This window comes from Sipha flava, unplaced genomic scaffold (assembly GCF_003268045.1).
Source record: "Sipha flava isolate LNK unplaced genomic scaffold, YSA_version1 110_pilon_pilon, whole genome shotgun sequence".
Lineage (NCBI taxonomy): Eukaryota > Metazoa > Arthropoda > Insecta > Hemiptera > Aphididae > Sipha > Sipha flava.
In genome coordinates this window covers 675,167-690,296 of record NW_020271727.1, presented here as the reverse complement: position 1 = coordinate 690,296, position 15,130 = coordinate 675,167, and the positions used below count along the sequence as shown (strand labels likewise).

Below are 15,130 nucleotides of genomic sequence, written 5' to 3'. Positions count from 1 at the left end.
TCTATTACTGCATCATAATCATGAGGTCTATGTTCAATATTTAATAGATATGCTGCAAAACTCAAAAACTTCCTATGGACACTTTCAAGTTGATTCATATTGCTTGTGTTGTGAGGGTTCCATATAATTACAGAAAATTCAAGAATAGATCTGATGAGCGCACAATATAAGGCTTTTAGTGGAGTTGTCAACTTAAATTCGTTACAAACCCGCTTAAGAAATCCAAGAGCTTTTAAAGCTTTACAACATGTTGCATCTATATGGTTATGAAAATTTAAGTTACTATCATAGAAAACACCGAGGTCTTTCACAGTATTCGATTCAATAACAAGATAGGTTCCACGAAGTGAATATTTAAAATCCAAGTGAATATATATTATAAAGTATTGTTATAAAATAAATTCCAGTTGTCTCGATTTTTTGGTCAACTCCTCTATCACTTCGTCAACAGTAATTTCAACTTCTCTGTGAATGTTTAACATAGCCAATTCTGCAAATATGTAAAAATCTTTGTTATTTTTTTATTTTTTGGAGAGGTTCTGGGGGGTCCAGTACCCCTGTACCCCCTCCCCCTCATAAATACGTCACTGTTAGTAGGTATAGCTTTATATTATACCTATTTAGTGTGTGTTTGTGACGCGTATCGATTATTTGTATTTTTACTGAGATTTATTTATTATTATTTATTAATTATTATTATGAGTTTGTCAACTATGAGTTATTTATATCAAAATATAATTCAAAATAAAAATATGTGCGAAAAATGTTTAAGCATACGAGGTTTATTATCAATCGACCAAACATGTACAAAAATTAAAAACAAAACAATTTGTGGTGGTGAGTTAAAAAAAGTTCTTAAAAAAAATCATTCCTCGAAGCGATCAGAAATACATATACATAACTACACGGTAGTTAAAATATTTACGGTAGATAGCATACTAAACCATCAAACGTGCGGTAGATAGCATATTGGACAAGTACCATGTCAAATTTAATATTTAGTTTTTAATTTAATAATATTAAAAATTAATACAGATAATAATATTATGTAAATTTTGATCTTACCTGCCAATGGCAGAGTAAAAAATTATTTTTATATCACTCAATGGCAAGTTATTTTCAAATCTTGTCCCTTGTCCTTCAATTTTTTTTTAAGTATTCAAAATACTATTAAAAAGTATTTTACCCAAGTCTGTACTCTGTGAACTGTGTATAATGCATATTAATTATTAAAACAATGTTTTTGAAAGAATTATTCAAATTTTTTTTTTCATAATTAATTATAATTGAAATTATTCCTAAAAATAATCCCTAAATTAAAATTTAATGTAAAAAAGTTATTTGTATGGTACATACTTGATCACACTTGGGTTGTTTTTCAATTGTAGGAATAGAAACATCAACTGCTGATCTTGGCACTAAATCCTAGAATAATAAGAAAGTTAAAGATTTGATTTTAGTTTAAAATTGATATTTATTTTTTTTTTTACTAATTATAAAAATTCATACCAAATTTTCCATTAGATCATCTTTATTTATAAATGGATCTGGTTGTCCAATATTCAAATCAACAGATTTATTATCGCGATCATTCTGAAACATATTATATATTTATAAGTATGTCTATTGGCTATTATTTAACATTATAATTTCAGTGTATATAAAAATAATAATTTACAAGATAATCAACTGAATATTGTTCTTCAATTAGTCCGACTGTATTACAGCTGGTTGTTGTACTAATTGTACATCAATCTAAAAAACCGGTATACCATAAATTTACAAAATAATATTATTTTTAATTGCTTACTTACCGTTTCAAGTTTCGTCTGTTTATTGAACGTATCATAAATTGTTTTCGATCTCTGAGCGTTTTGCAGTAATTTAATTTTTTTAGTACGACGGTTTTTTGCCGCACCACCCATTTCTTTTTTTTAAGACGTATTTTGTCCATATTGAAAAAAAATAATGTATACACGCGTCACGGAAAATTTTTGAATTAACACAATACAGAATAATTCAATAGCTTACCGTAGGGCATCATGATTGTCGCAAGCTAACTGAAGTATCTAAGTAATCTACGATTAAAAAGAAGTGCCGATCGGCTTGTTGTTTTTAGAATTTGTACTAATTTTAGATTTTAGAAATAAAACCATACGGAGATTAGGATATCAGTTATTATTATCGTTGTTTCTTTTCCTTTAAAATGCACACACACACACACACACACACACAGACACATATCCAATGTCCATACATTCACGTACCCGCATACGTCTAAATATAAATATATTCCAACTAAATTATTAATTAAAAATTTATCATTATTACAGTAATTTCTTAGTACACAGTATAATATTTTAAGAAAATATTATAAATATAATCATGTTTTTGGACTAATTAAATATCATAATGGTTCAACAGCAACCACCGGACACCGGCCCATCGGGCTACTTTTAAAATTAGACAGGGGCAAATGCCCACGTTGCCCCCCCCCCACCACCAAATGACGCCACTGATTTTGTAAAACTAGTTAACACATATTCAATGCTTTAAATTTAATTACTGATCAAAATTATTATTCATGTTGTAGTATTACCAATCCTCGAAATCTTTAATAGTTAATAAGTATTGTATTTAAAAACTATCCTGAGCAAAACCAACTGGTGAAGTGTTTTTTTTTTTTGTAAAATTTTAAATTCAAACCCCTATTAAAAAAATGTTGGACAGGAATTTGCAATATTTTTTAATTTATTTAAGATAAACATGCTTTGGAAAAATAATTTTCAATCAAATGTATATGGTCATATGAATGTAGACCAAAATAAAATTGGGGGCCCTATAATTATAAATGTACTGGTTCATGGAAAACCTATGGGCACCACTGGGTGTAGCCAGACTTCTTGTTCAAGGTATGCAAGAAAGCTACGTAAAAAGTGAACCATGGGAGCTTTTCCTCCACATCCCCTAAGTAGTCAGTACTTATTTTAAGAATAAAACCTAATGCAAGAAATTACGTACAACGAACTCAAAATAAATTTACTTAGTCATTTTTGAAGAAAAAATTAATTAACTAATCAAAACTTAATTCTAACAAAAAATTTAAGTAATTTACTTTACTTTAACTTGCTGGCCCAAATTAGTTACAAAATATTAAATATTAGTTCTAATATCATGAAATATTGATATAACATTTACTTTTTAGACTCAAGCTTGAAAGTTGATATAATGGTTGTCAAGTTAAAATATAATATGATGTTAAAAAAATATATATACTATATAACCACATAACACATTCATAAGGAAAAACTTATCTATACTTATACAAAAAGATAATTAAACAAAAATAAGTTTATATTTTATAAAACTGTATGTTTACAATATGATTCATTTTTTTATAATCTTTTCTGTTTTTGAAATCTTCAATTATATTATCTACATCTGCGTTTCCCAAACTTTTTTTCTGTCGGACCCCTTAGAGTTAATAAAAATGATAGCGGACCCCTTAGTAAAAACAAAAATTAAAAAAAAAAATAATAAATAATAATACTTTGTATATTTTAAATTTGCGTTCACGGACCCCCTCCGGTATACGAGTGGACCCCTAAGAGTCCACGGATCACAGTTTAGGAAACGCTGATCTACATCAATATTTACTACTAATTCTTGTTAGATTGTAACACGCATACAACTGTTCAATCGCTCTTCGGCCATACATAGTAGTCCTAAAACTAAATTTTACTTGAGTTAGCTTTGAAAACGATCTATCACATGTATAACTGGTCACCGGAATAACTGAGAATTTTTTTCAAAACAATTGTAAATTCGTTAAAGATAGATGCTCTGTCGAAAATTTTAAACCACTGTAACTAAACAACAAGTACAAAAGTGCTTGATTTTTTTTTTTTATGAGATTAGTATAATCTCTTTTTAAAATTTAAATTTCACTTATTAATTCATCTTTATTACATTTAAAATAATTAGACAGAATATTTAAATCTGGCTTAGATATGTTCAAATTTAACAAATTATTCATTAAACTAATAATATTAACAGTTCCTTGGTTAAAACGTTCTTCCGGACCATTTATAAGACGAACCAGCATAGAAAATAAAGTAGAGAATCTAGTTTATTGTTCTTTTGTAGTAAGATAAAATTGATTCTTATTAAAACTATCAATTTTACAAGAACTTTTATGTACTTCAATAATTAAACTAGGAACAAAATTTACTTATATTAGCCAAAATTGCTTATGTGGAATTGTACTATAGCATATTTACAAGGAAATAAATATATCAGTTGATGATATGATTGATTCAGTGGTGGAAGCAGAGAGGAGTTTTGAGGGTTCAAAACCCCCTCCCCCTACCGAAATGAATGGATGATTAATTTCAAACGTAGTTATCCTACCTTATATACCTTAAAAAAAATGAATTGTTCAAAATACGATTAAAATATGCTAGAAAAAAAATATTTTGTTAAGATAAGTGAATTTGTAATAATTTGTAATTTTTCAAACATTCTAAAAGGTATTGGTACTTAAAACTCAATACAATACTCAAGGCAATACTTTGTAAAAATAATCCATGTTTGGAATTCGCTTATTATCAATAAATAAAAATTATGATTGACGGTTTCCTTAAATGTTGTGTTCTATGGTCATGTAATATCGATCGACAATAGTCAATCTTTAGTCAATAGTCAATTATTTAAAAATAACGGTAATCAGGCCCGTATTTAGAGGGGGCACAGTTAGGCACATGTCCAGGGGCGTCAAATCTCAGGGGCGGAAAAATATTTTAGCAAAATTAATTTTAAAAATGATGTACCTAATGAAAAAAAATAAAACAATAAAAAAAAGAAAATAGTATGTTTTATTATGTTATATTATTATAATTATTTTTTTTTTTTTTTTTTTTTGAGGGGCATAAATAATATGCCCGGGGGTGCCAAATTTTTAAATACGGGCCTGACGGTAATTATTCTTATTTTTTCAAACCCCCCCCCCAAAAAAAATTTTTCTGCGTCCGTCCCTGGATTGATTGATATGGATTTAATTGATACAAATTTATGATATGAAAAATATGAAAATTAGACATTAGTTTCATATTATTTTTATAAATATACTATATATATAATATTAAAATATAATATTTTATCATTACATAAAAACCAAATTCCTTGTGTCTATTATTACAATTGTTGTAGCGGTGACATTATTATTTTAAGTAATTTTCTATTTTAAGAAATAGTAAGAAATAATGACCTGGGTACACCACTGTTAGTGGCGGTTTTGATAAAACATCAAGGGGGGGGGGGCTATTTTAAATTTTTTTGGTTTTTTTTGGCACTCACCATAATTACATATATCAAATAAAGAATACAATTGGTTTATGGTCCTATAATAATTAATTGACATATAACTTTCATTTTTTATTTCATAATTTAAACATTTAGTTTTATTGGAATCTTTATAAAATAATAGCCTCTGAATCATACTTATCTCTAACCATGTACATTATGTTATATAAAAATATAGTAAAAAGTCCATTGATTTGGCTATAATCTAAACAAAAACATGAATAATAAATACATAACTGAAGTAAAAAATTTAAAGCAATTTAAGCATATTTTAGTGAAATTTTAATTAAAAATAACGTATATTGTTCCATTGTTATCAATTCAAAGTTCATGCTGATATCAAAAAAAAAAAATCAATAAATAATTACAAAAAAATTTTGAACATATTATATTGTGAAAATAATATGACATAATCGTTAACACAAAAAAATCCAATGGGGGGAGCGCCCCCTTCGCCTCCCCCCTAAAAACCGCCACTGACCACTAGGGCAAAAAGACGAAGGGCCTTCACAGGTCCGGTTATGTAGTTATGTACTCTTGTATTTGAACATTTTGTGAAGGAGGGATGAATATTATTACTTAAGGTTGCCATACATTTATAAGGCAAATACGGAACAAAACAAACACATTACTGAGTAATATACTTCTTATATAACTTAATAAATTGAGTGGAACATTAATGGCCGGTAATATAATATTTTAAAATATTACCTATGTGAAATAAAATATATGATATACTATATATGTATAAATTACAAATATTTTTCTTTTATTATGTATTTTTAATTTATTACGATCAAAATTGTACTCCGAGATAAAATCGTCGAAATTCAATTATAATAATTCTATATTTTCTCTAAACCTCTAAGCCGTATAGACGTCTTGAAGACATTTTTTGGGACGTATGGCAACCCTAATATTTATTATTATTACTCCTTCTACACATGAGATCTGTTAGTATTAATTTAATCCAATTTAAATAGTCAATCTTATTCAGTATTTTTAATTATTTGTTTTCAATAAATAAAGCTGGATGATGAGGTAGCAATGCTCTCAGGGGACTCTCGCCATTCAGTATTTACAAAAAAAAAAAAGTTTAAGAGATTATCTAATGTCATAGCAAATGTCTTTATATTATTAGTAGGTAGTATTTAAATGCAAACATTTACATTTTCATGCAGTTAATTTTTAATTTTTAATTAACGCTTGATTACAAACACCTTTTTTTTATTTTAAGTATTAGAATAATTGTATTATAATTAATAATCTACTTTACAATCTTAATTTTAATTATTTTGTTAATCCAATACGTATATTATAAATAAATCACACACATTTCTAACATGGTAAATTACAATTAAATTGTTGTAAATAATTATGTAGACACAAAAAAAGTGATTCAAATATATATTAATAAATTAATGAGTATATTCATAAATTAAATTTTTAATATACTTAACCCATGGCATATTATATTTGAATGTATAAATATCAGTCTAAACAAGAACACTATACGACATTGCAAATTCATATTATAATTATTATATTTTTAATGAAACAAATTTAAGAGAGAAGAAATAGTTTTTTATATGTGGTTGAGTGTCCTAAAAAGTGTCTAAGATATATTTGTTATTAAAAATTAATGAATTAGAGTTTTTAGACTTTAGAAAATAAATAATAAAAATTAATATAAACAAATAACTATTATAAATAATTACAATTAAGTCTTATTAGTTAAACTACACATACATTTCATATTATCTGTGATTAAACCACAAGAATTATCAGCTTCAACAGTAAAACAAGTTTGAATTAGTTTGATACGACAAACTCAATAATATATACATAATAGTATGAATTTAACTGACTAATTTTTCAATAAAAATATATGTTTCAAAAATTCACCATCATTTTATTTAATTTACAATAAATAAAATTATACTTAAATAATCGCTACAAAAAAAAAATCAGATATCAATAAAATTTAATAAATTAAACAGATAAATGATTTCTTTAGAACGATTAAAAAAATATTAATAACTTATTGGAATTGTATTTAATCTACAAAAGCAGAAATTATTTAATAAGCTTTCTTTAGTAATTTTAATTTTTTAAACACATATTAAATACGAAATTAGTAAATTTAAGCACACATTAGAATATCATGACTTGATTAAGTTTAACATACTTATAATATACATTTCAATTATATTTATTTATATATTAGTAAATATTCAATAATATTAATGTACGACATCTACAATATTAAGAAACAATTATAAGTTTAGCAAAAAGTTAGAAAATAATACAAAAATTTAAAATTTCACTATCTCTTGAGATAGTAAAATTTCGATTAAAAAATAAATTAGAATAAGTATTAAAATTTATCATTAAAAATAATTAGTCACATTAATTAATTATACAATGATAATAGTTTAATTTTGAAATAAAATTATTAAAATTATGCTCCATATTTAAATACCTCTTACACAAGTGTTTTCTAATTAAAATTTAAATATATTGTTCATAGGGATGTAACTTAAAGAAGGTTGAAGTACGTATTTGTTCAACTATAGTTTTACATGTAGTTTTTGGCTGGATATTAATTATTTTCAACCTACATAAATACAAACTGCAATACATATTATTATGGGTTACTTAAACAGGTTTTATTGGGAGATCTTGAAACATCTAGGTTTTAATATCTTATCAAATCATTTTAAAATGAATAGTCGCTGTAATGTAATATTTAAAGTAATTAAATATATTTGGGCAGATAAATTTTTTTAGTAATTAGGATATTATATTTTATTAATATTTTTATTTTTTATTTTAGTATACATTGGAGTTTATTTTAGTATATAATATATAAAAAAAATTAATCAGAAATAAATTTTTCTTGATATTAATTTAAAAACAATAATATTAATTAAAGGATTGATACAAGTGGCTTTTTGAAAGGTATATAAGCTAATAAGTAATAATTATTTCATTTTTAGGTATTGGACTAGTCATTAATTTGCCCTATACTAGCAAATTATGAAATGACACCCCTGAATCTTCACTACAATAATTAATTTACTTAATATAACAATAAATCTAACACTAACATGTATAAATAATTTACAAATATTTTTTTTAAATTTTTTTTTGTATTATTTACATAAATAGACAAAGATATTTCATCAAACACAACAATATTACAACTAAATACTATCAATTCTATGAACTATTAAAAATTAGTTACATAATGTTAGGCTGAATATTAAAATCTATAAATTATACTGAAAATGTGTATAATACCATCAAATGTAAATATATGGTACTTAAAAATAAATAAATAATATAATGACATCTGGTTATACTAATTATTTGTTATAAATATATAATACCTACTAAACATTTAAGTAGATTCTATTTTTGTGTTTTTTATGGAAAATAATTTAAAACATAACACCCTGACCGGCACATACAATTTAATGGGAAAATAAAATTAAAAGAAATAATAATATATTAAGGATAAGTTATATTTTTAGAAAGTTCCCGATTTTAGAGAATTGATCTCCCTTTGAATATTATTTCTAGCCACAGATTCATATTTATCTCTAAACAACTTTGTTGCATAAATATTTGGTATTTGCAAAAAACTTTCAAGAACCTGTGAACATGAAACAACATTAATTAATAGCATTGCATTTCTTATTATAACATACCTTAACACGTAATTCTTTATAGGTTTCATCATTAAGAAAAGCATATTCCTCACGAACATTATTTGTATATTTTTCATAATCAGCTGGTCCCATGCCTAGGATGGCCATGTCTACATCTAAAAAGTAGTGTTTATCTTCACATCCATAACACCCTTCAGTTTTATGTTCATCTGTACTATTAATGGCACCGACTTTTAGTAATAAAATTACATTATCACATAAAACTGTATCCTAAGGAAAAATCACATTTAAATCACATATATCAACAATAATCATATACTTAAAACATACCATGTTGAGTTTAGACTCTTCTGAAAACTTTCGAAAATGATTGATATTGGCTTCACTACAGTCAGCTATTTTTGGGTCATATTCAAAACTAAAATAAAGTAAAATATCTATTAGTTTAACCATCAAATTATTACTATTCATACTTACTATCGAAATATTATAGCTAAAATGACTGCATTGGGATTTTTTATATTGCTTTTAGCTGTTTCAAATTGTTGAAAACAATCATTTAGATCATCTAAACCATGGCACCTGCGATCAGGCGCACTGTAACGTTCCAATAATGTTCTCATCCAAACATCCCTGACTGTTTCGTGTACATCATTCAGCATCGATTCATTAAAATATTTTTCCAGCATCATGATATTTTCTAAAAATACAATAACTAAATATTCATGCACGTTACAGATAACAGTGATGATACAAGATTCACAAATTCTAAATTTCAGCTGTAAGAATTATATATATTTTGTTTAATCATAGAAATTATTGATTTTTAAGAATTCAAACAAATAAAAATATTTATTAGGAACATTTATAAAACCAAGCATACAGGTATTTGTACAAATTTATCCGCTCTCAGTTTTTCATAAGTATTACTAAAATGTAAAAAAATTTTAAAAATAGTAGTTTAATGTATGATTTTTATTTTAAAATGTAATACATTTTCTCCAAAATAACCTGGCAAAGATATTATGACATAATTATTATAAACGGATTGGTGCCACTGTTTCTATTATCTATATAACTCGAAAAATAAGGAATTCATTTTAATCAATAAGATATCTTATCATTAAATTTCTAATCAACATTCGTTTACTGCAATATTCTATTCTATATATTAAATGTTTTCATTATACTAATGTCTACAGTTATAATTACATTATAAAAAAGATATTTTAGGTAATATAGAATATTATTTTTTCACAATAATGCGGTCGTCATGGCTTCTGCGGAGCTATTCTTTATCATATTGACTTATTTTGTACACTTTGCACATTCTCCTGGGTCTGGTAAGACAGTTGAATACCAAACGGATTGTAAAAATCTACGGATGGGCCAGTTCATATGCCCTGACCCAACATATGAATTAATTGATCCAGAAACTCAGCAGTTACGGGGTTGCACTAAAGATAATATTGCTCAAGGTTTTGACACTTTATCAGTTAGAATTATTTTCACTCTAAATGAAATTTATATTTTTAATTTATTTTCAAGTAAGGTGTAAAGCAGGTGATGGTATTGTGTGCTTAGAAACGAAAAACTCAACATTTTGGAAAGAATTCCCGTGCAAATGGACGTGAGTTTATGTTATTATGTTACAGTTAAGAATTCTTAACTAATTTAACAATTGATATTCTAGCAATGGTTATCACTATGATACAACACTATTACTGTCAATTTTTTTGGGCATGTTTGGTGTAGACCGCTTCTACCTTGGTTATCCTGCAATAGGTCTACTGAAACTATGTACGCTTGGTTTCATGTTCATTGGACAATTAATTGACGTTGTTCTGATAGCAACTCAGATTGTACGTCCTGCTGATGGATCCCACTATATTATTCCATATTATGGTCCAGGCATTAACTTTGTTCTTATGAATAATGAAACTTACAAACAACCTCAAGATGATTGGAATATTAATCATAATGAGCTATAAACAATAATTATTGTACGTTTTTCATAAAAAAAATATACCTATTCTATGTTGTTCCTTAAAACTACAAGATATTTACATCATTAAAGTTATAAAATTTATCATACAAAAATAATGTAAATGTATTTATATAATTAAACTATTATTACAGGTAACAGGCACTATATTCAATTTCTCATTTCCATAGATGATCACATTAAAATGTTAGATTAATATTTCAATATAGGATGCAATGGTCTGCAATTATTTTTCTTCTTCTGTAGTTTTAACTCCTGAGGTTGGTTTGTAGCAATTCTCCACTCTTTCCTATTACTTGCATTCCTCTTTGTCTGCAATTATTAATAATAAATAAAGTAGGTAATTATAATCAGTGAAGATATACATTGTATACGTACTAATTAATTTTATAGCATATAAGTGCCTATAGAAAAAACTTAAAAAGTTGTATCCAAAGGTGGGCAAGTTAATGAAAATAATTAACTTGAGTTAAGTTAAGAGAACACAAGATCAATACCTAAGTTAAAAATTAACAGTTAATAATTCATAAATTTAATTCAATAAGTTATAAGTTAATAAGAAAAAAAATATTAACTTAACTCAGTTTAAAAAAAGTTAATCTACTTTTTTAATTAGTAAGTAAATTACATAAAAAGTGACTTCGTTCTTCAGAAAGATATATTTCCTAAATTATAATAAAAAAATCTATTGAATTTTTTATCATAATATACAGCAGTGGCGTTGAAGTGTTTGAAAAATTCTATAATATTGTACAATGTACATCAAGAGGCCACTCGCTACCGTATTTATTTATCTTTATAGTTAAAATTCTTTATACATAACATTCTGTATTCAGAACCCAATACCCAAAGGTGGGTACCCAACCAACAAAATCTTATATGACATCTGATTTACAGTCTATATGACCATTTTACTTTTTCATGATTTTTGTATAAATGAAAAATTTAAAAAATTTTATTAACTTTATAGATCCTTTTTAAATCAACTATAAAAAGCTAAGTTATTTCAACTGTCAGTCAATCTAGTTAAGTTAAAAAGTTTATTAGAAAATTAACTAGTTAAGTTAAAAAGTTTAAAAAAATAAACAGTTATAATGAATATATATAATTATGGAGTTTATGAATGTGAACCACAAATTATTATTATGCTAAATTTATTCTGTATGAAATGCAAACTTTATAAAAAAATTTAAAAAATAATATTTTGTCATTTACTTTGTAACATATTGAATGGTACTTCAAGAAAAAGAATCATAAAATAGTATTCTGGCGTAGCTTGGAGGAGGAGAGAGGGTAACAGGATATAATCCCTTCCTCAAATTTCTCTTTTAATTTGTAAATTATACAATTATTTTAAGATATATTTATATATATAATATCATATCATCATTGAACATTATTCATAGTTTCAATAAACTTAATAATAACACATTTAGTATCTATTTTAACTAATATTTAATCTACTTATTAAAATTAAAAAGTTGGTACTTATGTTGAAAAGAATTTAAAATCCCCTCAAAATATTTTTCTGCCATCGCCATTAAAATAGAATTTAGTTTTATGTATATTCTGCAGCAGCTAAAAATAATATGAAATAATTTATAAGTTTAAACTATTTAGCGCTGCAACCACAAGATAATTATTTAATTATTACTTTATGATTTATTTAATCTATTCTGTGATACAACTATTTTCATTGATAAATACGACCCATCATAGCCGTATTCAAGAAAGGGGTTCCGAGTTCAAACCTCTCCCCTTGAAATTACTTTCAATTACATTGCAAAACATTTATATTGACTTTTTTTGATAATCCTGAATATCGTGAAAATATATATATATATATATATATATATATATATTTAATTCAAATTCTTGAAAATGATGTTATAGTTTTATATTAAAATGAAACCCCCACCCCAAAAAATAAAAGCTGGATACAGCCATGCAACCCATGCAGTATTGATGAGACAACCTGATGAATCCCACAGTTAATTAATATATATATATATATACATCTATGAACAGTGGATGAACCACATATATAGTTTGTATATATGTGGCATGAACCCAACCAAAAACAATGATAACAGAGCAATTGCGGTCAGTATGATTGTATTAAACTCAGTGTCTACTGTTAGTAAATTAATTTTTGAGTACGTAACTAATTAGTTTTAACCAATGAGTACTGGCGAGTTCAGTTTGGTACTTTCATAATGAATTAATGTGTAGAGTAATACTAATAAACATAGTTCAATATTAATCATGATTAAAAACATTTTTTCTTATGGTAACGAATAGAAAATGTCCATATACGATCCTCCGCCAGAACGCCCGTCTACATTGGATTGCTGCGGTTCAGGATGTGTACCCTGCATTTTGGATGTATACGAAGAAGAATATTCTCGCTGGAATCGCCGTCAAAATTGTGAAGGAGATCAACTTCGACGAGATTTACTGTCAATTACTAAGTTCAAAGATTACAAGATAATTTCCTTTCAAGAACTGGGTAATGATGTTTACATGTATACATTCGCTGCTATCCCACTAAGCAAAGGGCGATTGCCAATCACTGACACCCAACACGTGTTCGTTAAATCAGATGGAGTTATTAGACCATATACACCTGTGGCGTTGAGTGATAATTGTTCGTTTGATGTCATAATTAAGGCTTATCCCAATGGAAAATTTACCAAATTATTGTTAAAAAAGAAAATAAATGATATTATTTTTGTACGTGGGCCTTCAGGTGGGATTGATTATAAAGGTTATGAATCAATTGTTATGTTTTGTGCTGGTACAGGTATAGCTGCCTATTTAGGTCTTATAAGGTCAATTTTAAATAACGACAAGTGCGATATATTATTAAAATTACACTATTCATGTAAAACTCTTAATGGTATACTAATGCGCAAAACATTAGCTGAATATTCAGCTTATTGGAATTGTACAGTGTTTTTATATTTAACTAGAGAGAATAATTGGTCATTATGTTCAAAGTCATTTTGGTACAATGAAAATATTTCAGAAGGAAGAATTTCACATGATATTATTGAAGAAATAATTAACCAACAACAAAGCTTACAAACTTTATGGCTCATTTGTGGAAATGATGAATTTAATCAATTTATTTTCAATGAATTGAAAATAGTCAATATTAAAAAGGATAATATTAAAATTTTTCATAATAATAATAAAGACTTATCCTAGGTAAAAATATTATTTATTTTTATATTAATATATATATTTAGTTTTTAAGTGATTTATGTAATTATAAGCTTAAATAATATTGAATAGTAATTAAAATATCAAAATCAATTAAAAAATAAATTAAACAATTTTTTTTTATTTTAAATATTGTTTCCTTACATGCCTATTCATACTATAATAATATTAAAATTAGTTTTAATTTAAAATTTGAAAACAAATATTTTTATTCTACGGTGTCTTCATCAAAAATTAAAGAAATAATTCACTCCCTTTTAACAATTAAAATTTTTAAAAGTGATGCTTATAAAGAAATTATTTCAACCAAGTTAATAACTTTATTAAATGTATATTGACTGAACAAAAGAAAAGAAAATCAATTTTAATATCTAATATTTATTTAACGGATTACACTTAAAACATCACTTAAATCACATGGGAAAAATGCAGAGAAGCGCTTGCCTTATACTGTTGTACATCACAGTCTGGCAGTAATCTCTCCACCATCTGTTTTACTAAACAATTGATAACAAACATTTATTGGAACAATTTACTAGTAAATATACCTTTTTTATCCTTATACAGTTTATTCTAAATAAAGATTATTTACACAAAATAAGCATTAAACTGAAGACATTTTTGTAATAATCATTAGATTTATTTTTAAAGCCTAAAGGTTAATAAGTAATTCTGTCATGCCATATTTATTTAATATTTATTGTGTGTCACTCAGAAGTTTATGGAATTCAACACCAAATGTTAAGAAATAAATATTTCTATACTAAAAGTTTGTTAAAAATCATCCTTAATAAATTATGATTTGGATTGGTGTAAAATATATGATGGATATTAATATTATTTGTAATTAAATCTAATATATAAG

At 25.7% G+C, this 15,130-nt stretch overlaps 3 protein-coding genes and 1 long non-coding RNA gene across 4 annotated transcripts; 2 read left to right on the top strand and 2 right to left on the bottom strand.

Moving 5' to 3' along the window:
* Positions 1-1,522: 1,522 nt before the first annotated feature.
* Positions 1,523-1,900, bottom strand: LOC112688186. The gene is made up of 3 exons (XR_003149050.1): positions 1,815-1,900; positions 1,679-1,755; positions 1,523-1,593 (listed from the first exon to the last, which is right to left on the bottom strand). It is a non-coding gene; the product is annotated as an uncharacterized LOC112688186 (long non-coding RNA).
* A 6,788-nt stretch (positions 1,901-8,688) lies between these two features.
* LOC112688251 lies at positions 8,689-10,027 on the bottom strand. The gene is made up of 5 exons (XM_025561360.1): positions 9,919-10,027; positions 9,513-9,735; positions 9,366-9,453; positions 9,075-9,305; positions 8,689-9,019 (listed from the first exon to the last, which is right to left on the bottom strand). Exons 2-5 carry the CDS (start codon positions 9,725-9,727, stop codon positions 8,894-8,896), a joined length of 660 nt encoding a protein of 219 aa, XP_025417145.1. The 5' UTR covers positions 9,728-9,735; positions 9,919-10,027; the 3' UTR covers positions 8,689-8,893.
* A 174-nt stretch (positions 10,028-10,201) lies between these two features.
* LOC112688284 (TM2 domain-containing protein CG10795) lies at positions 10,202-11,033 on the top strand. The gene is made up of 3 exons (XM_025561403.1): positions 10,202-10,513; positions 10,584-10,665; positions 10,729-11,033. Exons 1-3 carry the CDS (start codon positions 10,309-10,311, stop codon positions 11,024-11,026), a joined length of 585 nt encoding a protein of 194 aa, XP_025417188.1. The 5' UTR covers positions 10,202-10,308; the 3' UTR covers positions 11,027-11,033.
* A 1,978-nt stretch (positions 11,034-13,011) lies between these two features.
* Positions 13,012-14,238, top strand: LOC112688262 (NADH-cytochrome b5 reductase-like; the record flags this gene model as incomplete). The annotated part of the gene is made up of 2 exons (XM_025561370.1): positions 13,012-13,143; positions 13,342-14,238. Coding segments are annotated over exons 1-2 (969 nt in total), but the record flags the coding sequence as incomplete, so codon positions are not given.
* Between the last annotated feature and the right edge of the window lie 892 nt (positions 14,239-15,130).